The following is a 25,232-nucleotide window of genomic DNA, read 5'->3' on the forward strand; positions in this document are numbered from 1 at the left end:
AAGTTGCCACTGAAAACTATATATTTACTTTGTCTGTAAAGCTGATTAAACATCTAAGTAGAGCACTGGACAGAGCTGAATTTCAGACACTGCAGCAGGCATTCATTAGATATGTCAGGGCTGTCCAAAACACGGGCCATGCACCCCCATGCAGCCCGCCTGTGTCCACCACAAGCACAGAAATCAACACAAATGCTTTAGTTAAAGCATTTGTGTCAATTTCCACAACCATAGTAAACACAGGTGGGCTGCATTAAAATCACACTGCAGGCTGCATGCAGCCTGTGGGCCGCACTTTGGACAACCCTGAGCTATGTGATCCTGAGCAAGTCACTTAACCTCTGTCTCAGTTTCCTCATCTGTAAAATGGAGATAATAATAGCACCAACCTTCCAGGGTCATTGTGAGGATCAGGCGCTTAGTCCAGTGCCTGGCACACAGTAAGCATCATTGTAAATGTTAGCTGTTAAGGGGTAGGTACTTTTCAATCTTAATGCTCTAAGTTAAACAATGAAACATAGCAGGCCAGTACACCGATTTCAGGCATTATGAGAGCTGCTTAAACTATTTTGACCCTTACCTTTCATAAGAAAGGCAGATTAAATATTAAGAATCCTCAACAAGTACTGAATTCAGATAGCCATTGCCCTACGTGAAAAACTGGATTATCACTAGATCCTCATGGAGAAATCTTGGCGTTTTTCTTGGCCATCAAACATTTAATAGCATTCCAAGATTTAATTGCTTTTAAGTGTATTCCTAGTGAAAATAACATGCACTATCCTTAGTCATTGCATCATATTCTGATCACACTCTAGAGATCCACAAACTTACCTGAGATTTTCTAAGGCACTTTCTCTTTCATTGCGGAGTTTAGCTAATGATGCATTTTCAGCTTTAAATCTTTCAATTTCTGTTTCCAACTCAACAACTTTCTCTCTTAAAATCTGGGAGCGAACACCATCACCTACAACATATTAAATAATATGAATGCTGAGTTGTGATTAGAAAGCCTATAGTAAATCTTGCCATTATTAAATGATAACAATATGTAAGTGCTTTAGAGTTAAAATGACTTACAAGTTCTGCTCCAGTTTATGAAAATAATAAAAATTGGCTTAATTTCCCTAAAGAAAGAACCTAAGGCCTAAATATAAAAAGAAACATACTACTCCACCTTGGAATGTGAAAAATGTTATCATAAATTACCCACACTGTTCTAGGTACTAAAGTTATATACAAAGTCTAATGATGAGTTGGACAATGCCAATTTAATGTTGTAGACAAGTGGGTCCCTCCTATCTCATACACACATTGTCATCTCTCAAATTTGCTATAAAAAGGCAGAAATCTTTAGAGATAAATTAGAAGTTTGCTGGAATCCATATTCCTCCAGGGTGAGAATGCTGATGAAATATAATTACATATGCAAGGATTCCTTCAGACTTTCCCTTTGTGGCAAAAATTGGAAGTTGAAAAGTATATTATTGGGTTGCATATGAATGAATATTGACACATGGAATTAGAAAAGTAAAACACTACGTCTTTCCACTCTTTATTTTCTTTTACTAGACTATCTCAATGTTTAGATCATGTCTACTAAATAAACTTCCTTCCACTATGCTCCTCAAGCACTTTCTTGATACCTTACTACATCTGACATTGTACTAGAGTGATCTGTACATATGTATGCCTCCTCCTGGACAATAAGCTCCACAGGGGCCCAGATTATAACTTGTACATCTTTGGTGAGGTGCTACCTCAAAAGTACCTTACAATCAAAAAAATGTTTTTCAAATTGATACATCAGTGAAAGGAAAGCTCAGGATTTCAAATATTTGATCTTACTAAGTAGAAATCACAGAATAAATTTAGGCTTCATAGGATTTTGATAAATCTTCAGTTTCTTATAATATTAGACTTACCAAGTGGTTGTTCTTGGCTTTTATTTAATTCGGATTCAGATGCTAAGTGTGAGTCTGACTTAGGTTTAGGCTTCAGGGAAGGAAAGAGTTTCATCATCAGATCAGAAGTAGGAGGAGGACTTAAACTCTTATTAGATTTACAGAAATCATCTCCTTTCTTTATGGGTGCAACCTTCCTTTTTACTGCTTTGTCCAAATTAGCTATTTCAGTTTTACTACAATAATCCATCAGTGGAAGCTCATTAACATCTTCATTCCCAAATATGTCAGGCTTACTTTCATTTTCTTCAAGGTCAGTCCATGTTCTCTCATCATCAAAGTCAATTTTATTAATATTTGTACATGATGGCCTTCTTGAAGCCTCAGGAACTTTATCATTCATGCTTTCTACCATGATGGATTCATCACTAGCGTCATCTTTATCTGACAAATCCAGATCAATATCCCTGCTTTTACCCTCCTTCCTAATGTCTCTGAAAGGTCCTTTACCATTACCCTTCTCTGGATTATCTTCTCTGCTGCTATTGAAAAACTTTTTCATATCTTCATTTGTTGCTTTTATGGTGCAATCCAGCTGCTCTTCAAAGTCACTGCTGATAGCACTGTTCCCATCATCTTCATCCTCACTTAGATGCCATTTAATCTGATTCTCAGTAGTAGTAGTTTGAAATGCTTTTTTGCTCAGTTTGCTGGTCTCTTCCTTCAAACTAAGAGGTGATGCTTTCAATTCAAGATGTTTTGTTATTTCACACATATTCTTATCATCTTGTTTAATATAGTTCAATTTTTTATTTTGGTTGTGTGGAGTAACAATATCTGTTACATTTGTTTTCACTTGCTGCACTGATTTGACAGGGGTAGAAGACATTCTGTGACCTTTGCTAGTTTGCTGGTCTCTTTCTAAGATTTTTAATACAAATGAGGAGTTACTAGAGAATGATATTTCATCAGCAGCTTGTTCTAAGAACAAAAATTCATCTAACTCCAAGTTTTCCTTTTCTTTTTCCTTTTCCCAATTGTCCAATTTCTTCTGAAATGAAATTTCAAAAGATAATTCTGGATCTTTTACAATATGACTCATAGAGCTTTCAGAAACAGAGGTGGGGTGGGTCAGCTCTGTAGAAATAAGAGGTTTTTCCATGCATTGTGGCTTATTTCTGACTTTGCAACCAATTTCAAAGGGTTTTGTACACTCTGGTATATTTTCCTTATTAGGTTCTAACTTCCTGGTTTTTTCTAATTTTATCTGATCTCTAAACTGCCCATCAACTTTCTTTCCAATTTGTATTTTCATTTTTGATGGAGAAACAATTTTTCCATTATTACTCCTAAGTACTTTTGACTTCTGAGAAACTGCAGCAGAGCTGGTCTTGGTTCTGACTTGATTACTCTTTTTCATCTCTGTAACTAATTCCTTATTTACAAAGGCAGTTTTCCGCTGCATTTGTTGTCTGTCTGCTTTAAATACAGATTGTTCTTCTGGCATGCTTTGATGAATTATTAATTTACTCTCTTTTGGTTTCCAAAATTTAGATTTAGCATTAGTAAACCTAGCTAGGCCTTCTCCTCGTTTTAAGAATGGCCGTTTTGGTTTTGCTTTAGTTAGCAATGATATTTCTGCTTCCTAAAAAATAAAAAATATTTTAATTAGTTTTTATATTACCAAACAATAGTCAAGGTACTTTTAAAGTAAGTTATATAATAATGATGAATTTTTAAAGGTTTGGGATATTTTATTCAAAACATCTGAAATGCTAACCTGTAGCTGCCTTTGTTTCAGTTCCTGTTCTTCTAACTGAATCTGTTCCTCTAAGAATTCTTCATATGTCTGTTTCCTTTCTCTAATAGCAGCTTTAATTGGCCTAATAATGAAAATAAAATTATGAAGCAAGTAAGTCCTGATGATGAAACATTTAACATTAAGTGCTATATTGAAATTTCTGAGAACCATAAGTTTTAAACTCTAAAAGATTAGTTACTATTTAATAAACTATTTTGAGAAACAAAATCTAAGCATATAAATCTGATACATTAATACTCTAACACAATAGGTCACAATGAGTACATATAATACATTATACCCTTAGAAATATAAAAAGATATCACTTCAAGGTAAGCATTTTAACAGTGTGGTAACAATTGTTTAATTATCCATCCTGTTAGGATTTATAACTAGTCAATTCAAATTGGAAAATGTTACCAAATATGTGGATTTTTGTATTTTTGCTTTTACTTTTCCAAAGAAGGATTTTGTCTAAGATTTATGAGAGAAACTGTATACCTAAGATTATTTAATCTGGGCACTCTTCTCAAGTAAAAAATGACTATAATGTTACTTGCACAACGATGACAAAATTACTAAATTTGCCATCTCCTTCACAAGCTAATCAAGCATCATTTCATACTCAATCTTATGCCAAAAAGCAAAATCAAGTAAAAGGAAATAGCATCATTTGATGCCCTTGCTGCAATATTTAACAAGACTGGCTGCCTCTCTCTAAAGGGCTCCAATGACATTGCTGTCACCTGGTTCTCCTCCCACCTATCTGAATGCTTCTTCTTGTTCTTCTTCATAAGTTCATCATTTTTTCCTACATGTCCTGTCTGGTGCCTTCTTCTCTTTTTCTATTCCCTCTCCCTTGATAAGTATCACTTGTTTCTAAGTGTTCAGTTATCACCTCTATACATGGTGAAATCAATATAGCTAGTGCTAATCTGTCCCTTCAGCACAGTCCCACAGCTCTAACTGTCTGCTGGACTTCTCTGGATATTCCACCAGCACTTCAAACTCACGCTTGTTTAACATTGAATGAACTTCTCACGTGCTGTGACTCCCTCCCAAGTTCCCTATTTCTGCCGACGGCACCACGAACCTCTCAAGTTTCCCAGAATTTTTTGTTGTGGTTGTCATCCATTTATTCTGTTTTGGCTGAGTTAATCTCAAGGTACTCTAAAGACTCTGGAACCGAGGTTAACCAGGATTCATGGGAACAAAATTATGTCTTTATTTTCTCCAGCCTCTAACTGAAATTCAGTATTTCCCACAATTACGAGTTTAAAAAAAAAAACATCCTGGGAAGGGGAAGATAGACTTAATAGATTGCCAATGGCATCTGTGACACAAAAAAGGTTAAGAACCCCTCCTTTAGAAAATGATAATAGTAACAATAACAATAACCATCGCCAAAAATAACAACCCCCACCATTTGTAGAGCACTACGAAGTCTGCCAAGTTTTGGGAACACATGTTCTCATTTTTACCTCCCAACAACCCTGTAGGACAGGAGGGATTCCTCTCATTTCAGAAACATTTTATTGTCAATGATGCCTAATTACAGACTCTTCAGCACCGGGGAAGCCAGGGGAACTATAACTCCTACTAAAATTCCTGATAAAGAACTTTTCTTTCATAGTTAAGCAGACAAAATGACAAAGAAAATATTACGTTGACAGATCAGACCTTGAAAAAGGGCTAAACATTCATTTTTATAGTTGTTATCCAGGAATCTGAATGTACTAGGCAGAGTGGTAAAAGAAAGAGAACTGTGCTTAAAGTCAAAAGATTGGACTCAAAGGCTGTCTCTGAGGCTTACTAGCTATTCAACTCTGGGCCAGTCTTTTAGTGTCAGTTTTCCCATGAGTGTAATAGAGAGAATCAAAACTGTACTATTTATCTCATAGAGAGGAAAGACAGTATCTCAGATTAGCCACTTACTACCTGTGTGATCTTGGTCAAGTCCCTCCCCTGTAAGGATCAGTTTCTCCATCTATATGGAAAGCCAGTCATCCAGACCTGAAACCTCAGTCATCTTCCCTCTCCCTCAGTTACCGTATCTTCTCATTTCTACATGACAACATCTAACGATCCCCCTAATCAATAAGCATTTATTGAGTGACTACTTAATACTAGGCACTATACAAAAGCCTGAGGATACAAACACACAAGGAATTAAAAAATCCTAATCTCAAAGAGCTTCCAAGGAAGACAACCTGTACCCATCTAAGTAGAGACAGGATAACTAGAAAGCAGTTAAATACAAGGTAACAAGGGAGAGAGGACACTAGCAGCTGGGGAGGATCAGGAAAAGTTTCATGTGGAAGGGGGTGCTTGAGCTGTATCTTAAAGGAAGAGAGAGATTCTGGGAATAGAGACAAGAAGAGAGGACAGCCATTACAAAGGTCAGTTTGGCTTGATCACCGAGTGCTGGAGAATGTAAAATGTCCAATAGGCACTGGAAGGGACCATAGATTGGGACTATATTGTGAAGTGTTTTAAAAGCTAAATAGTAGAGTTTATTTATCATCCTAGAGCACCACTGCAGTTGAATGAATAAGGGAGGGACATAGCTGGATCTACACTTAGGGAAAAACACTTTAGCAGCAGAGTGGAAAATAGCCTGGAGGCAAGGAAAGCAGTAAGAAGGCCTTTGCAATAAAATCTAGGCAAGAGATGATGAGGTACTGAACCATGGTGGTGTCCCTGTGAGTGGAAAGAAGCTGTGGAAGGAGAAATGGCAAGATCTGGCAACTGGGTGAATAGGTGAGAGAGAGGGAGGAGTTGAATTTCCTGACAAGATTACAATGCCGGATGATTGGCAGAACAGTGGCACCTTCAAGAGGGAGGGGGAGGTCACAAGGAGTTCTGTTTTGGTCAGGTTGTTTGAGATGCCTCTGGAGCATGCAGTCTGAAATGTCCAACAAACAAGCAATGATGCAAGACTGAAGCTAATGAGAGTAACAGGGGGACGAAGATAGATCTAGGAGTCCTCAATCTAGAGATGACAATTAAATCTATGGGAACTAATGAGGTTACCAAGTCAGAGAGAATAGGGAGAAAAAAAGGGCCCAGGACACATTCACAATTAAAGGTTGTAATATGGATGCTAAGCCAGCAAAAGAGACTGTGAAAGAACAATCACACAGGGAAGCGAACCAGGAGGGAACGGTATCACAGACACCCAGAGAGGAGACAGTAGCCAAGAGGAGAGGGAATTCAACAGCGTCAACTATAGCAGAGCTCAATTAAGCTGAGAAAATACTATCAGAAGATAACTGGTAAAAGATCACTGGTAACACTAGAGAGTAGTTTCAGTTTAGTTATAAGGTGAAAATCTAGATTGCAAATAACTGAGGAGACAGTGAGATGGGGATAGAGGTAATAAGTGCAGACATCTATCTCTACTCTCTACTCTAGCCTCCCAACTGGTTTCCCTACCTCCAGTCTTTTTCCTCTCCAAGTCATCTTTCAGACCATCTTCATTACTCCGCTCAAAAGCCTTCAGTGGTTCTTGTGGCCTAGGGAAGTGGTCACCAAAGTGAGGGCTATGTAATGGCCCCAAGGGGTGGGTGATCAACAAAAGGGTGAGAACATGGGGTGCATTCCCACCCTCCCCTGCCATAGCCAATAATGGATTTGTGTCTTACACAATACCATGTCTCTCTTCAATACTCCTTCCCACAGCTATGGCTTCAGGGTCTGGACTCCTCAGGGTAGACAAGATATAACTTAATTCAGCCTAAGCAACTGAAAAAGCTGCACAGGATAATTTCTAACACCACTGTCTCTAGTATCCCCACATCCAGTTCCCCCGGATCACCACAGCATCAGGCTTCATGCTCTAGAGTAGGGAACAGTAAGCCCCTTCAACTCGATCCCCACACTTTTCATTTTTCCTTGGAAAAAAGTAAGCCAGGATATTTAAATATGGCTGGACTGGAATTGTATTATCTTTTCCCCAGATGCCATCACTCATCTGAACTTCTCTATTTCTGAGGGGGAGAGGAGGGAAATACCATAATCTATCTTTCCAAGTACTCTCCCAGGATCTCAACCCTCTTGTCCTTCACTCCCCACCCAAATGAATGTTCTCTCTTCAAAGTTAGCCATGTTCTCTTGATTGTCACATCTAATGTCCTTTTCTTAATTCTCATCCTTTTAACAATGCCTGTCTGCTGTGTTTGGACACAACTGACCGCCCTCTCCTCCATATGCTGCTGTGACACTGCTTTCGCCCTTTCTTCTGTCAGCTGTCTGACCATTCCTTTGTGTAATCACATTCCCTAACCTGGTCTCTCACCTGGTACAATCTCTCATTTGATAACTTCATCAACTCCTGTGGGTTTTCTCATCATCACTATGTAGATCTATGTAGCCAGCCTGAATCTCTCTCCTGAACTCTAGCCCCATATTACAAACTGCCTGTTTGACATTTTGACCTGGATACACCAAAGGCATATTCAACTCAACATATCTACAGTAGAACTCATTAGTCTTCTCCCAAAACTCAATTCTCTTCCAAACTTCCATATTTCTACAGAGCATACCAACAACCTTAGAATTCTCCCTGACAGCTAGCCCTCTCTCATCTCACATATCTAGTCAGTTGACAAACATCTCTACAACATCTCCCACATCCCCATCTCTCTACTTTTACAGTGTTGTGACCTTATCACTTCCAACCTGGACTATTTCAATAACCTCTTTCTTGATTTCTCTGCCTCAAATTTCTCCCCTCTCCAATTCATTTTCCACACAGCTGTCAAAACGTGTTTGTTTGCTTTTTTTTTTTAAGTACAGGTCTGACCATGTTACTTCACTATTCAGTAAGACTACAGTGGCTCCCTAGTTACTCCAGGATAAAATGTCATCGCATCCATTTTTTTATAAAGTTTTATAAGATGCATAATTATTAATATGTTAGTACATGTAAATAATATGTAAATACAAAATTGGGGTACTTGCACAAACTTTTTTTTTGCTAATGAAGCGCATGATCAAAAAAGTTCTAGCCCAGAGGATAAGTTCTTCCACAATTAGACCCTACCATTCTGTCTTATTTTCACACTACTTGCCTTTACAGTTTATGTACAACCAAACTGCACTATCAACTGTTCCCAGAACTTTAATTGCCATCTGTCTTGGGTCACACGTTTACACAGGCAGTCCTGTCCCACCACCCCCATACCTAGAATATACTCCCCTCCATATGTCTACCTTTTAGAATCTTTCTCTTCCTTCAAGATGCAACTTAGTTACAACTTCTTCTTGAGAGCCCGTTCCTAATAGCCCAGGTTAAAGCATTATCTCTCAAGCCCTTATGACACCCTAACTGCCATTATATTTCGTCTGTGGATTTTATTCCTCCAATAGAATAAGTATTACTTGTTAATCTTTGCATACCCAGCATAATCCTTTGTACAAAGCAGGTACATACTAAATGCTTTTTAACTGAATATATTTTTCATGATTTAAGAAAAAGGATTCCCCACCACTTAACAAATAACTCATATTCAACTGTAGTACCTTGATACAAATAAAAACACATATGATATCTTGTGTTAATCAACATAGATACCTTTCTTCAATACTAGACACTGCTAACAATTTCCTTCCATTGTTAATATCAGAGGAATCACCAGGTTTTTTTGAGTCTGTAACCTCTTTCCCTTCTGGTAACTGTTCTGTCGTTTTCTCCCAACATGGTAGTATACTTTCCCCTATGATATGAATTAGGAAATATTTAGTTGGAGATAAAGATACTTTAACAAACTTTCAAGTTCAAATAAAACCAAAAAAGATTTTTTAAAACTCTAGAACTGTACAGAATATTCAGGTATAGCAGAACAGTATGTTGGAAGCATGCTAGGCCCAAAAGCAGAAGATCAATGGATTCAGGCCACAAGTCAAAGGAAAAGAGAAGTCACATAACGCCAGTACCAAAGAAACAAGAATTCTCAAGGTTTTAGTAATAGCATGTTAGTTTACAAAATGATTTCACATACATCATCTCATGTGATCATAACAAGTCAAATTAGAGATAATGCAAGCTATGACAAAACCAAAGTTCAGAGACTTTAATAGATTCTTTGAGGAGCAGAGCTAGGCCTAGAATTACATCCTTTCAGCACCTTCTCTAATACTCTTTCCACTCTACCACACTATCCTATTCTTATGTGAAGAGGGAAAAAAAATTACATACATTCAAGCTGTGTCTACCCTCTCAAGTGAGCTTAGAAACTTTTGTCCCACTTGGAAAAGCCTGGATTACACAGAGCATTTAAAATCATTGTCAGTGTTACAAACGCCAATAGGAGTCACAAAACCTGTGACCAGCTCTGTGACCAGCCCAAATTCAGTGACTCTACAGGATACTGGGCCTTACTACTATAATCAAATCTACTGTGAATATATGAGAGAGAGAGAGAGAGAGAGAGAGAGAGAGAGAGTGTGTGTACGCACGCATGTGCATACACACGCATGAGAGTAGAGTAGGTACAGGAAGGGGAAAGACAGGCAGACAGACAAGGAGAGGCAGCAGTTGGCAAAAGTATTAGAAAAGAATTCTACCATGGAGTAGCCCAGTGGCATTTCTACAGGTAAATATACAAAGAGATTCAGAATACCATTTAGATAAAAGGCACTAATTTCAAAAGACAGCTTACCTGTAACATTTTTATTTTCTTCTTTCAAATCATTCTGTGTTTTTACACACGCTTCTAGACATTGTGCCTCATGAAAAAAGTCTGGAGAAGTACTACCGCCTTTGGAAGATAAGAGACATTCCTTACTCATAGTTCTGCATGGATTCATTTCTCTTTCTTGAACATAACCACAAGATAAAATTTCAGGACCATGAGTGTTTTCTCTGGTTTGATTCTGGTACATATGTGACAAGAAAGGCACAGTTTTGTGTACAGTAGCAGAACTAATGGAAGTTCCATATTTGGGGCTCTGATCTTCAGACAGTAAAGTCAAGCCTTATGAAGAAAACACAAGCAAAATTAATATTTTATGAAAAATATTCTCATTTTACTAATCTATTCCTATTATCCTGTCCCTTCCATCTATAGACCTCCCTAGAAATGAAATAACAAATAAAGTGATATTTTAATAGCAATAATGCTGGTATTTTGAACTCAAAGTTCTACATGATTTTTAATTAGGGACATATTTGCTAGCTCTCACATTCAGGAAAAATAAGCATTATTCAATAATGTGGCACATTTTTTTCCAGCAGCACATCCTTGAAAATGCATTTAGTTCTGTATACACTTAGTCATTCTCCAGTGCAGCAAAGAATGCTCCATTTAAGTATACCCTGAAAATTCCTAATTCAATGCTTTTGAGGATCCAAAAGATATATGGCTTACTAAAGATTCCTACAAGGGCCATGTTAGTAACTCAGGCACATTTCAAATCAGTATCAGGCAAACCTTATCACAACCACTTCCTGTGTTCCTGGGATCCCTATTATTCTCCCAACTTACCCTACATGAATCTGGAAGTCAGAGTGGGAGGTACTCTAAACCTGAAGGTCATACCACCAATCACAAACATGCTCTACCCACTCTACGATCTGTGCTGTTTATAAAATCTCAAAGTTGGGACTTTTAAAGGTCAAATAGCCCAACCTCACTGCTAATGCAGCAATTTCTGACAGTCCCTTCTTGAATAATTCAAGTGGCAAAGAGTTTATACAATTGTGAGACAGCTCTATTCGTTAGGAAGTTCTTCCTTACTATAAGCAAGAATCTGTTTTCTTATAATTTTTACCCATTAATTTAATTGCCCTCAAGAAAAACCTAAGTTTAAGCTCTCTTGATATCCCTCCATATAGCCGAGCCATTATTATATCTCACCTGAGTCTTCTCCAAACTAAACATTCCCATTTTACCTAACTGTCCTAAACACAGATTGGTTTCCAGACGTCTTTCCTGGTTACCTTATGCTAGACACTATACAACATACTACAGTGAAGCTATTTACATTCTTTATTGCAGATTCTCTATGTCTATCATTTGTTATAACTTACAACATCATAACTGTCAGAACACAATTCTAGTACCCTTCTGCAGCTGAATAAAGAGAACTCAGATTCTAGTTCATATCCATCCCACTATGACCGCCCCCACCCCGCCCAAATCTATTATTTTTATTGCTAGGGTACCCATCTGTATCTATGAAAAAGGGATGCTGACAACTTTTTATCAAAATATCATAATGGAAAGAAAATCAGTGAACACAGAGCATATTTGTAATTGAGTCACACATATGACTAAGTGTTACCTGACGGTGTCTGCTGCCCAGACACCATAGTCAGTAGTTTCTCTTGCTCTTCCAGGAGCCTCTGGATCTGTTCTAGCTGCTGCCTCTTCAGTTCTTCCTGCTTCTTCTGTTGGACTTCTTTGAGCTTTTCAAATACATTTTTTGGTTCAATTAACCTGATGTTTCTTCACAGAGCCCTGTTGACTCTTCTTCTGTCCTCTTCTATTCCTCCCCAAACCTCCCCATTCTCAGGAAAAAGACTTTAAAATGGGGTTCATCAAGTGTGTTTCAGTGTACCTCTATCATGTTAGAAACAAAGCAACAACATGACAACGTAACTACATCAATTCTAGTCTCGACCTTAGAGACCAAAATCTACTACTCCCTTATTGCTACAATGGTCTATGTATAGGCCACCTATCTTTTAATTCTTTTCCATGTCATAATACAGTTTTGTCAACTTTTCCTTAGTTATTTCATCTGTCTTAAATTTTTGTCTTATGAATTATAATTTTTAAAATTTTATAGACTCATAGTGGTCATCAGAGCTAAACAGAGTATCGGCGATAACTGAATTCATTCCTTTCATTTTGTAGATTAGGAAACCGAGGACCAGAGAGATGAAGCAATTTGTATATAAGTACTATAGGTTTGTACTGAACCTGTACTATACCCTTTGGAACCAAAAACACATATCTTTGGGAAAGTCCATGGCAACATGGCTTTCCTTTGAATAAATCAATCTGGACCATACAGGTAGGAAGCTTATGACCTCATCCTGAGCAGCATCATGTTGTAATCATTTGAGCTACCGGCCTAAAACTAATAAGTCAAGGTAGTTAGGAAAGATATAATATCTCTTGGTACAATGACTCTCTCTAATAGTTGAGTGTTTATTCCTAGCATAAAGAGAGAAAAACAAAATAACTGATATATTACAAATAACTAATTTTTGGTAACAGTTATTTATGTGTGTTCTGAAAGGGGATAAGGATTTTCTGTTAATGTGACCCTGACTCATGATAAAACTTGCTATCCACCTCCAGATATAGAAATGATGGACTCAGAGCAAATTGAAGCATTTTTTTTAAGACACAAGAAATAAAGGAATTTATTTTGCTTGATACATATTTGTAACCGGTTTTGTTTTTCTTTCTTTCTCAATGGGGAAGGGAGGGAAAAGGGAGAGAATTCAGAACTGAAAATGAAACAAAACCAAAAAGAAAAAGAAGTAAACAGTGACCCCATAAGTTTAATACTCTTTGTAGTTTTTAAAAAAGGACACAAATTGGCGGGGAGGGAAATTGCACTTAAAAACTATGTACACAAAACCTACAATAATCCATACATCTGGCCAAATATTTTGTTTACCTGCTCAAGTTTCTTGAAAAGTGGATCTCTATAAGCTGCTTCTTTGGCATCACCCACATCAGGTTCAACATCGATTTTGGTATTTTCCCAGTGGCCCAGAGCATCTTTGCATGTCAATAATTGTTGTGTCTTTTTAGTGTAAGGAAAGACTGCATGTGTTTCATTTGTATCTGACTGCACTCTATAAGGGCTTTTAGAATCCAGTATCTGTTCTTCATGAAGTGAGTCATCACTCAGAAAACTGCAGCTGTCTGAAAAATCTGTGCTTTTAACAATAAAACTGGAGGAAGTATTTGCCTTTGATTGATTCTCTCTCTCTGTTTCCAAACTAGGAAATCCACGATTCAGTATCACACCAGCACGGGAAGGATTAGACATCCACTGAACTAAAAAATTTTGCCCACTACTTAATTCTGAAGAAGTGGGCATGAGGAAAATTGTAATCTGAAGCACCAATAAATTAAAATAGTGCCAAAGTTCTCGTAGCACACAGCTGTTATATCTGTTGATATTCAATACCTGCAGAGAGAAAAACCATCAATTAAAGCTGTTATAATAGAAAGCATCCAGCCCCATCATATGCTTGTTGAAATTCTTCTCCTCAAAATAGGGTTTTGATGCCACCTCCTTCATGAAGCCTTTCTCCAAACTGCCAGCTAAAAGAACTACTTCTGAAATAGCTTATCATTTTTGTTTGACCACTCCTACAAATACTTCACATTCCTATTTGTATAATAAGTTACCTGGGTAAAAGTTATTTTTTTCCCCCTTCCAATACTAAACTATGATTTCCTTGAGCTGGGGACAGTTTTTCCATCTTTCTACCTCCTGCACTTCTTACAATACCTTGTACATAATATTCACTTAATAATATTTGCATAACTGAATCTATCAGATGCTCCAACAAATTAAGCAGAATATTCTCCTGGAACTGAAATCCACTATGAAAAACAATACTATAAGACAATAGTATGTATGCATATGCATATATACATATCTATATCTGTATGCATGTCTACATATACTGAGTATGTACACACGCGCACACACACACATCAAGTATTCCCCTGGAACTGCAACCCATCATGAAAGACAACACTATAAAAAAATAGTATGTATGTATGCATATACATATATTACATATTATTATATATTATATATAGAGATTACTATATATAGTATATATATAGATTATATGTTATACAGATATGATTTGGATACAGTATATAGATATATGGCATAAATGTGTGTATATAATATAGTATATACAGACATACAGATGAAGATATGTATGTATGTATACATACACACGCGCACACACACACACACACCTCTAAAAAGTCCTATTCTGAAGCTTCATTATAACATGAAGAAAATCCGGCTTTAAGCAGAGTGCAAACTCTGCAGGTTCTACTGTGATGGAAAGGCTTCAAGCATGATTCTAGCAATGTCTGTTTTCTGAGGTCCAATCTGGCTAAGTATGAAGAGACTTATTACCCATGGTGAACAATTCTTTGTCCATGACAGTTCATAAAATAAACAAAAATACAAAATGACCCTCAGTTCCGTATAGCTCTGTTCTGATTTTTCAGTGTCTACAGAAGACTACTGAAAACGGGAGCATCTGATGCTACAAAAATCAAACAATGCTTAGCCCATTTGTGAAAATTAACTTAGCTGTTAGTATTCGAAATACGAGATCTAGTCATCCTTTTCTGAAGACCAAAGATTGGACATTCTACTACAGGAACTGATTTGTATCAATATTGACGTTCTCTCTGTAAATGAAACCAGAAGACAAAATTTGCAGCTAACAGGATGGTAGAGAAACAAAGCAGTTCGCAGGGTTGGTCATAGGATATTAGGTCATTTCATTTCAAAAAGCCAACCATAAAAATATCTAGCTTATATACCAATTCCTACTATAGAGAATGAAGAGCAAGAGACATTTGATGAAGAATTCACTCAGAACTTACAAGTTAATTCAACATATTCTTTGATCCTGGGTAACTGATGCAAAGGTGAGCACAGGAGAAAACAGCAAAAAAAAAAAAAAAAGTTGAAAAATACAATTCGGGAGTAAGAAATAGGTCAAAGACTTGTAGACTACAATCCTTATACCTACCCGTTATCAATGCTTTGAGAAAAGAATTAGAAACTCTGGACGTGTTGAGCACTGAAAAAAACAATGCTTAAATGCTTAAATCAAAAATACAGCTGATGTTTTAAAGACAAATCTAAAACAACTTTTTACTGAAGTAAGAATCATTCCCAAACAAGCAATGTACAGTCAGGGGCCAATTGATATTAAGGTTAGTTTAAAGAAAGAGAAGCATACATTTGGTACCAAGAATAATAATATCATTTATGTCTAACATTCCTTGAGAGATGCCCCGGTTAAGGTAAACTTTAAAATACGTACATGTCACAAATACATCATGACATTTAAAGCAAATAGAACTGCTTCAAAAACACATATGGAAGTATTGTACTTCTATGTACCAACAATATTCAGTATGTTAAAACCGGCATCCTTTTAGCATCTCTCTCTCTCTCTCTCTCTCTCTCACACACACACACACACACACACACACACACACACACGTCTTTAATATGTAATTAAAAGTATCCAGCCAGATCAATGATAATGATTGTTCATAAAAATAAACCTTAAAATGGCGTTGAAATGGCCACATGAAAACAAGTTTTAAAAGCAAAAAGTCAGGATGAGAAACGGCTTACTAAATTATTTTGTGACATTCAAAAGCAGAACTCCTTACTAGATTGACACAAGTTCCAGAGGGCGAAGCTATTTCCACCTCTGCTACCTCTTCCTTAAAGAAGCCTTTCCAGATCCTTCCTTATTACTCCCCCAGGGAAAATTACCGTACAAAATTTAAGCTCTTTAAGGGCAGGGACTTTTATTTATGTCTCTGTACTTCCAGCGCCTAGCACACAGAAGATGATTAATAAATGTTGCTAGATTTGATCTTCCCATTGTTTTGTTCTAGAAATGTACTTCCAGTTCATCGTTTCAGGACTTCAACCCTAAAAAGTTAATTACTTCATGCAATTATGTTGAAGTAACTTGTTTCACCTGTATAGGTTATTTGCTGGGGGTGGGGGAGGATGGAACAGTTATCTATTTTACCGGGAGAAATGGCCAGTTAGGAATTGTGATGATTCAGGATGTATCATACTGAAATTAAAAGGAACTGGAAACTAATCTAAAGAAGACAAAGGAGCACTACCACTACCACCACCACCACCCCCAAAAAAAGGGTGCCATCAGGACCCCAGAGCATCTGGGGAAAAGAACTTTAAAAAAAAATTAGCCATAGTCATTTTGGTGTCATCTCACCAATCTCACAAACTGCTGCCAACATCACAACATCTTCAAAGTCTACAGAAAAATTGGGTTGCTGGTTTGAAAAAAAAAAATCTTTTTCTTTTCTTTCCTAAGCCAAGGATTCAAAAGCCTTGAAACCGATCACAACGATTCCACGACCACCCGCATCAAAGCACAGAAAGTGACCGAGACTTTAAGGGGGGGGGGGCTCCCTGAAGGGGACTTAAAGCAGAAACTCTTTAAAGACCCCCAGAAGCCTGACCCTCATCTCACTACAGCAAAAAAGCATCCGGAGCAGCTGCAACAAGTCGGGGGCTCAGTGGGGAGGACTCTCCCGACCACCCCAAGCCCCGAACTATACAACCACAGAGCAGCCTCACCCCCACCCCCAGCCCTCCGGCAGAGCTGGGGACTCCGGAGCGGCCTCAGGGCACCAAAATGCCACTGGGCTCAGGCCTCTGAAGACAGAGCTGTTTTTCCTCCAGCCTCAAGCATCCGGAAGCCGATCCGGATCCCCACCCGCGGTCCCAAGTTACCGCTCTCAGTACTCTCGCCCCTTAGTCCATCTTCCAACCCGCGCCACAGCCGCCGCCGCCGCCACCTCCAGCGCCTCCCTCTCCATTTACAAATGAGCCGCCGCCTCCGCTGGAGCCCCGCCTCCAACCCCGCCACGGCCCCACCCGCCGGGGCCCCGAGGCATCTGGGAAATGTAGTCCAACTGTGCCTCCCGTATCCTGGACGCAGGGCGCCACGGCAGTATTAGGAACTACAATCCCCAGGAGACACCCCTGGGACGGACGTTACTTGTCCTTGATGGGGTCGCGGAGCTTCTTCCGCTGGTGCTGGAAAGGGAGGCGGCAGTGGAGGCGGGGTTGGAGGGGTGAGTGGAGGTTGGCCTCGGGGACTGCGTTCCCTTCACATTGTCTGAGAACCGTTTCCAGAAACAAACTTTCGTAGTTGAAATCTGCTTTTAGCAGCCGCCTGTTCTAAACACCCAAACACGGTCCAGAGAACTAGGAAGCAACCGACACTGAAGCTCTGGGGCCGAATGTGTTACCTTATGAAGGCAGGAACTGAAGCTGTCAAGCAGGGCCAGCCCCTCCCCTAGACCTGACGATCTGTGTTAGGATAACAGACGTTTCTATGGTGCTTTAAAGTGTCCGAAGCACCGTCCGCCTATGTTATTTCATTAGAGTCCGGTAACGAGACTGTGAGGTGAGCACCCCATTTTAGAGATCAGGAAACTGAGGCCCAGAGAGTTACGAAAAGAACTGTCCATGGTAAATGTCCTCGGAGGGGTTTTAACCTAGATCTTCCTGACTTTGCCCTTTAGGCTCTTCTTCCCCTTCTGAAAGCAACAGTCAACAAGGATTTATTAAGTGCTGTTACTGTGCCAGGGACTGTGCTAGGCTCAGGGGAAGACAGATAGAAGCAAAAAGATAGTCCTTACCCTCAAGGTGCTTACACTCTGGGAAGGAGCAAAACTCAAGGATTTTGTTGTTTTAATTGGTGGTTTTTCTTAAGGTCTATTTTGGTAATGTCTGCAGGTTTGGGCGGGGCTTTTCGTTGTAGTTGATTTGTTTTGGGAAGGAGGGCCCCTTTTTGTTCGGTTGAAGACTGGGCTTTGTTTGGTAAGGACGGAGGAGCCCTCTAAGATTTTCCAAGGGGTAGGTAGATATCTAAAAATTCATTCCAAAAAATAGTCATTTCCCAATTATCTGTCTGACAAGTAGGTAAAGTTAGCCCTGGCCACCCAGTTCTGAGGTTATCAGCTCACATGATTTCAGCTATCGTCACCACACGGATGATTCTCAGTTTTGTCCAGCCCTAACCTCTCTCCTGACCTCCACCCTCACATTTCTAACTGCCCACTGGACATTTTGAACTAGATGTCCTGTAGACATCATAAACTCAACGCATCCAAAACTGAACTCATTATCTTTCCCCTTAAACATCCCCTTTTCTTAATTTCCCTATTACTGGGGAGGGTACCTCTCTCCTAACTTCTCTATATCACCATCCAGTCACCCAGTCTCATAACCTAGGTGTCATCTTCAACTCCTCACTTTCATATCCAATCAATTGCCAAGTCCTGTGTTTTTATGTTCACAACATCTCTAATAGATGCTCTCTTCTTTCCTCTGACACTCACACTCTTGTACAGGCCTTCATCATCTAACACCTGGACGATTGCAATAGTCTGCTGGTTGGCATCGCTACTTCAAGTTTCTCCCCACGTGAGTCTGTCCTCCATTCAGCTGCCACAGTGATCTTCCTAAATCACAAGTCTGACTGTGTCAACATCTTATTTGATTAACTCCAGGTGAAAGTCTGGGAGCAGCAGTCACATCTAACTCAGAACTTTCAAAGCCTGACCAGCAACCTCAATCTCCCCCAAAATGGCAAGCACTGTCAAGGATCAGCTGATTGTGAATATCCTAAAGGAAGACCAGGTTCCCCATAACAAAATCACCGTTGTTGGGGTTGGTGCAATTGGCATGGCATGTGCCATCAGTATCTTAACAAAGGTTTTGGCTGATGAACTTGTCCTAGTTGATTATAGTAATAAGGTAAAATTCATGACCTCAGAGAGGACCATGGGCATGCCAGAATGGTTCGGAATTGAGAAGTACAAGGAATTTTCTAGGTAGAAGGCAGAGGATGTATAACATTTATTTAGACTCCAGAGGATCAGATTCAAGGACCAACGTCACCAATTTGATATTGTGGCAATAATATTCCAAAACTGATAAGCCCACCTCACTGTAGTAACAAGGAAATTATAACAAAATATTATAGCAAGGAACCAAGCCATACTGTAGCTTCCCCTGCTAGGGCCTTCCCATAAAAGATCACTCATGAATCCTAACTCTCTGAGCTCAGCACTCTCTCTCTCTCTCTCTCTCTCTCTCTCTCTCTCTCTCTCTCTCTCTCTCTCTCTCGCAGCTCTGCTGACTCCTGAGTTCATTGATCTCAGCAACTCTCTCTTGTTCGGCACTCTCTGCTTCTGAATCCTGCTGCTCTTTGCTCCCAGTCCTGGGTTCTCTTTTTATACAGTCCTAGCCATCATCTGATTGACTAGAAGTCAGCTCACATACCATTGGCTCTGGTCTTAGCAACTCCCCTTAGGGCCCCTGAGGGCTTCAAGCCCACATTGGCTTAGCATCTAGTAATTAGGGGTTTTAGTACTACTGAACAAAGATGTAATCAGGCTTTCCCACCTAGGCCCACCTGAGCCCTATTGAATGGGTGGGGAAGATCTTTACTCAGATTAATACTACATTTATGTGATAGAAGACAAACTAAAGGGAGAAATGAGGGATCTCCAATATGGCAGCCTTTCCTCAAAATACCAAAGATTGTTTCTGGCAAAGATTACAGTGTGACTGCAAACTCAAAGCTGGTTGTTGTTGTGGCTGGGGCACATCAAAAGGAGGAATAAAGTCGTCTTAATTTGGTCCAGCATAATGTGAATATCTTCAAATTCATCATTCCCAATATTGTTAAATACAGCCCTAATTGCAAGCTGCTTGTTGTTTCTAGTCTAGTGGATATTTTGACATATGTGGCCTGGAAGCTAAGTAACCTTCCTAAAAACTGTATTATTAGAAGTGGTTGCAATCTGGATTCTGACCATTTCCATTATGGGAGAGACAGTTGGTTCATTCTTCAAGTTATCATGGATAGGTACTTAGGGAACATGAAGACGCCAATGTTCCTGTGTGGAGTGGTGTGAATGTTGCCAATGTGTCTCTGAAGAATCTTTATCCTGCTTTGGGAACTGATGCTGATTCAGAGAATGGGAAAGATGTTCAACAGGTGGTTGAAAGTGCTTATAAGGTGATCAAGCTGAAGGGCTACACATTCTGTAGCACATTCTGTGTGGCTGTGGCAGATCTGGCAGAAAGCATTGTGACAAATCTTAGGAGAGTCCATCCAATTTCCAGCATGATTAAGGGCCTATATGGCATTAATGAGGATGTGTTCCTTAGTGTCCCATGGGTCTTGGGGCAGAATGGCATTTCAGATATGGTAAAGGTAAACTTGAATCCGGAGGAGGGCTGTTTAAAGAAGAGCGCAGATACTCTCTGAGGAATCCAGAAGGAGCTGTAATTTTAAACCTTTTTAATGTGCTGCCATCTTACTGTCAAGAGAACATGACAGTGGTTAAGGGGTTATGTATGATGCACTTTTCAAATAGGTCAAATCCTTACTCTGATTAGCAATAGAACACCAGAAATGTAAAACCTGTGAACACACTCTAGTTTCTTCCTAAAGTTAAAAATGGGGAATAGTACAGTGTGACCACTATTTGTTAAACCCTGTTGTTGTTTGCACATGATGCTAGATATGACTTGTACAGTCTCAGTAGTTGGTGTCAAGCAGGAACCCACAGGTATATACTTGCCTTGTATGTAGTTGCTGCAGGTTCCCGTAGGTCCAGAAACAACATTCCTAGATACAAAATACCATACAGTAGTTAATAGTTTATTGATGCATTGATCACCTTTGTACTCCCCTCCATTAGGGCTAGCATGGCCCCATGTATCATGTTTCCAGAGGACCTGATTATTTTCAAATTTCAAAATAATCCTCAGCCCCAGCAAAGGAAGACATTTGTCAGAAGAATTAAAACTCTTGGGTGTTTGTTTTTCATCTTCGATCAGGAGGATCTCTGTTGCCCCACCTCTGCCATGCCTTCTCAGCAGATTAGCGGGGTTGGGGGGGTGGAGCCTGCTTCCACACCCCCGCCCCTTTCCGTTCTCTAGCATGGGCCAGCTGACCGGAGTTTTCTGGGAAGGGAAAGGAAGTGTTCCTGAGCCTCTGGGCGTTTTCTTTCGGTTTTGAGGTGGTTTTTTTCTTGTTCTGTAGAACAGTGAAAAGTCCCCGATTTAGAGGCATAATTCCCTCCGCCAGGTATGTATGAGCCCATTTCTCAGCTCCGTTTGACCTCTCCTTTCCCTGCGTTAAACATCCAGCCTTGCCTTGCCCCTTCCTGCCACTGTTCGGCTCCCCTTTCCCAGGGTGCTTTTGCTTTTACTTATGCTCTATGACAGCTGGCTTTAAACTACCACCTCTGCCCCTAATTGATTGTGCTTTAAGTTCAGATGGTAGGCTATCATTATCTTTTAAATGTGCCATATGTTTGAGGTCATTTGGTTTTTAAATAGCTTCTCTTTAAGAAGATCTCTTAAGTTTCATAACCCTCTAAGTGGTATAAATGTTTATTTTATTTTCCAGTGGTGAGGTAGGATTTTGAGGAAGAAGGAAAGGAAAAGTTTGGAGTTGATGTTGTGATATGAAAATAATCAGACTGCTCTTATCACCTGCCATTTTGTTGTTCTTTAAAACATTTCAGTTTCAAAGTTTGAGGAGACCTGAAGAGAAGTGGGATATTTAATTTTAGTGTTTGTTATCATTGTTGGGAATATAATGTAGACTGCCTGTCCACTATAATCTTATATGTGTGTGTATACATATACATACATGTATGCACGTGGGTATACATGCATGTATACACATATATCCTTCTACAGAAATCTATATATACATATACAGATAGGGGAGTGGTTGAATTAGATACAGAGGTGGGGAACTTGTGGCCCTTTAAATCCAGACTTCACAGAACAAATCTAGAGGTTCCCCACCCATTAGAAGGTTCCCTTCAGCTCTAAAGTACTATGGTGGGGTTTTTTTTCCCCATTATTAGTTGCCTCTTTTAGAGGTGGTTCTGAAACTAAAATGTGGGTAGAGATATCCTAGTTCCATAATTCCTCTGACTGTTAGATATCAAGGAAAGTTTTAATTGTGGGATGGTAATCAAGGGAGTGTCTTGATGAATAAGAGGTAAGAAATGAAATTTGACCTCATCTTGATGACTAATGGGAGAGTGTGAATCTTTTTACTCCTGACTTCCGTCTCCAGTATTATTCCTCCCTTTAACACTCTCTCCATAGTGTACTCATTTCCCTGTTGAGTTTGAGGTATTTCTACATTAAATTGTGTGTGTGTGTGTGTGTTAAACCCTCCTTTGCCCACTTTCAGATCAGAGTGAGGTTCACTGGATGGCCACATCCCTTACTCTTTTCTCTAAACTGATTTTTTACAAACCCCAGTGATGAGAAAATAGCACCTTCTACCCCCTTCTCCTCCTTTTTACACTACTATATTTATTCCTTTTGCCATCCCTGCCTTTCCCTTCCTCAAATACTCACAACTAATCTACCTCCACTTGGAACATATTAGATTTAACATGTCTACAGAATGTCCAGTGAAAGATATGAGGGAATTGAGAGGATTGGAACAGAAAGTGGTGGTAGGAATTGGGTAAACCACACTGAACCACAAGTCTACCTTGTGATTCAGTTTTGGAGCTAGCTCAGTTATGGGTCTAATCCAATTTCTGTCCTGTGAGAGAACTTCATTCAGTTGTAGGAACTGAAAGAAAACCTTATTGCATTGTTTGAACCTACCCCGGTGTGGCTAAGAAGCTGAACTACCTCTACCTATTGCTTAGAGACCTAGATTATGCTCACTAGAAATCTGGTCAAATCTAAAGATTGATGCAAGAAGTTTTCTCACATCTCAAGCAACCCATTAATCTTATCTAAAAACTAGCCCCATACTGATCAATCTGTTATTGTTTCCATGTTCCTTTGATTGTTCACAGACACTTGGGGGGAGTGGGACACCTCTTTTCTAATTTTAAGGAACTGTGACTGTTTACTCTCCTTCTTCCAACTTGGAAAGTCCCTAGTCTTTCCTCCAATTAGAAATCGGATTACCTAATGTTGTATCCTTATTAGTTGTTTCCTTTTAATTAATTGGCCTTATTTGATTGTTTTTAATATTTAAAAATCTCCACCTGTTTTGGGGTTCAGTCCTGAGGAAGGGGCCTGGTCACAATTTATTAAGCAATTGACATGCATTGTTTAATAAATCAAAATGCTGAGAACCTCCAACCTTTGTTTCCTTAGTCATTTTATCTTTCACCTGCCACAATGTTAAATTTAATATGTCTACAGGATGTCCAGTGTGAGATGTCCAATAGGTAGGTGATGTGAGACTAGAGGTCAACAGAGAGGTTAAAGCAGGGTAAGTAAATTTGAGAGTTATCAGTATAGAGATAATTGATGAATCCATGAAAGTTGGTGAGATCACCAAGTGAAATAGTGTAGAGAAAAGAGGAACCAGAACAGAACCCTGAGGGACACCTATAGTTAACCGACATGACCCATATGAAGAACCAGAAAAGATATTTGAAATGCCTCTTTCTGGATTCTTACAGTACTTTTTCCTTGTGGGAATTCTGGATTTTGTCTATGACATTCCTAGGATTTTTCCTTTTGGGGTTCCTTTCAGAGATGGTAATGGATTCTTTCTATCTTTACACTGCCATCTGGTTCTAATAGGTCACTTTTCCTTAATGATTTTTTAAAAAAATATAATGGTCATGGTTGTCAGGAAGTCCAGTTATCTTCAAATTTTCTCTTCTTGACCTTTTCCAAGTCAGTTGTTTTTAATATCAGATATTTTTATTTTATTTTTTCAGTTTTAAAAATTTTGTTTTAATATTTTTGTTGACTCATGGAATCATTAATTTCTCTTTGTTCTATACAAGTTTTCAGGAGATCTATTTCCTGCCTAAGGTTTACCACTTTCTCTTTTGAGGTACTTATTCTTCTTCCAGTTCTTTTGTCCAGAACTTTTATTTCTTTTTTTTTGCCTCTTACTTCATTTCTTCTAGATAGGTATTCTAGATAGGTGAAAATCCATTTTTTCCCTTTAAGTCCCTGATTGTAGTTATTACAGAATCAGTGCGTCCTGGTTAGGGATCTATAAATTCACAATAATTCTTGCTACTTGTCAATGTATCCTTTGATTTCTTCATCTCTCCAGCTTTTAGTTCTTGAATTAGGCCTTCTTGCCAAGGTCAGTTTCCTCTTCTATATTCTTTTGAGTGAGATTGTCAGCCCTGTGTAGTCTCACTCTAAGTCCCCTGGCTTCTTATATTGACTTCCACCTCTCAAAGTTATGCCTCCCTGGAGCTTTGAGGTTGAGGGTGCTGGATCTTCAAGTCTCTTTCAAATCTGTCTTAGGCATTAGGTGCCTCTTAGGCTCTGGGCCTAGACTGTCCTGATTTGGGTGCTGCAACGTCATGCTGGTCATTGGTAGCTACCCACTACAGTTACTCAAGACTTTAAGACCCCTACTCAGAGTCTTACTGACCATTCATGGCCTTTCTTAGGGGAGCCTTCAGCTCTTGCTGCCTCAAGTTCCATCTCTTACATCTTTGGTCAGTCACCCTAGGAGGCACCACTTCACTAACACTAGCTTTGTTGGAGGAATTTTTTTCCTCTTGCTCTTAGGCTTCTGCCTGACTTTTTTTTCCCAGTTCTGGGTGGAAGAAATCATTTATTATAGTTTATCATAGATTTCTTTTTAAAAATATTAATTTATTTATTTTTAGTTTTCAACATTCACTTCCATAAGATTTTTCATTCCAAATTTTCTCCTCCTTCCTTTCCTCCCCCACCCCAAG

The 25,232-nt window shown here is 39.1% G+C and overlaps 2 protein-coding genes and 1 pseudogene across 2 annotated transcripts in view; 2 read left to right on the forward strand and 1 right to left on the reverse strand.

Annotated features, from left to right (window-relative positions):
* The window catches only part of CENPJ (centromere protein J), a 44,183-nt gene extending 28,573 nt beyond the window's left edge, over positions 1–15,610 (reverse strand). Inside the window, exons 1-8 of the mRNA XM_036743996.1 lie at positions 15,596–15,610; positions 13,342–13,860; positions 11,992–12,115; positions 10,368–10,682; positions 9,281–9,422; positions 3,685–3,787; positions 1,926–3,549; positions 835–967 (exon numbers count right to left, since the gene is read on the reverse strand). Coding sequence (XP_036599891.1) covers positions 835–967; positions 1,926–3,549; positions 3,685–3,787; positions 9,281–9,422; positions 10,368–10,682; positions 11,992–12,115; positions 13,342–13,860; positions 15,596–15,610 — 2,975 coding nt within the window. The remainder of the gene's footprint in view (positions 1–834; positions 968–1,925; positions 3,550–3,684; positions 3,788–9,280; positions 9,423–10,367; positions 10,683–11,991; positions 12,116–13,341; positions 13,861–15,595) is intronic.
* Positions 15,611–19,089: 3,479 nt separating this feature from the next.
* On the forward strand, positions 19,090–20,803 carry LOC118836861 (annotated as a pseudogene).
* A 654-nt stretch (positions 20,804–21,457) lies between these two features.
* The window catches only part of PARP4 (poly(ADP-ribose) polymerase family member 4), a 117,476-nt gene continuing 113,701 nt past the window's right edge, over positions 21,458–25,232 (forward strand). Inside the window, exon 1 of the mRNA XM_036743997.1 lies at positions 21,458–21,607. The gene's annotated coding sequence lies outside the window, so the exon portion shown is untranslated. The remainder of the gene's footprint in view (positions 21,608–25,232) is intronic.

The sequence above is a fragment of the Trichosurus vulpecula genome, chromosome 2 (genome assembly GCF_011100635.1).
Source record: "Trichosurus vulpecula isolate mTriVul1 chromosome 2, mTriVul1.pri, whole genome shotgun sequence".
In the NCBI taxonomy this organism is placed as follows: Eukaryota; Metazoa; Chordata; class Mammalia; order Diprotodontia; family Phalangeridae; genus Trichosurus; species Trichosurus vulpecula.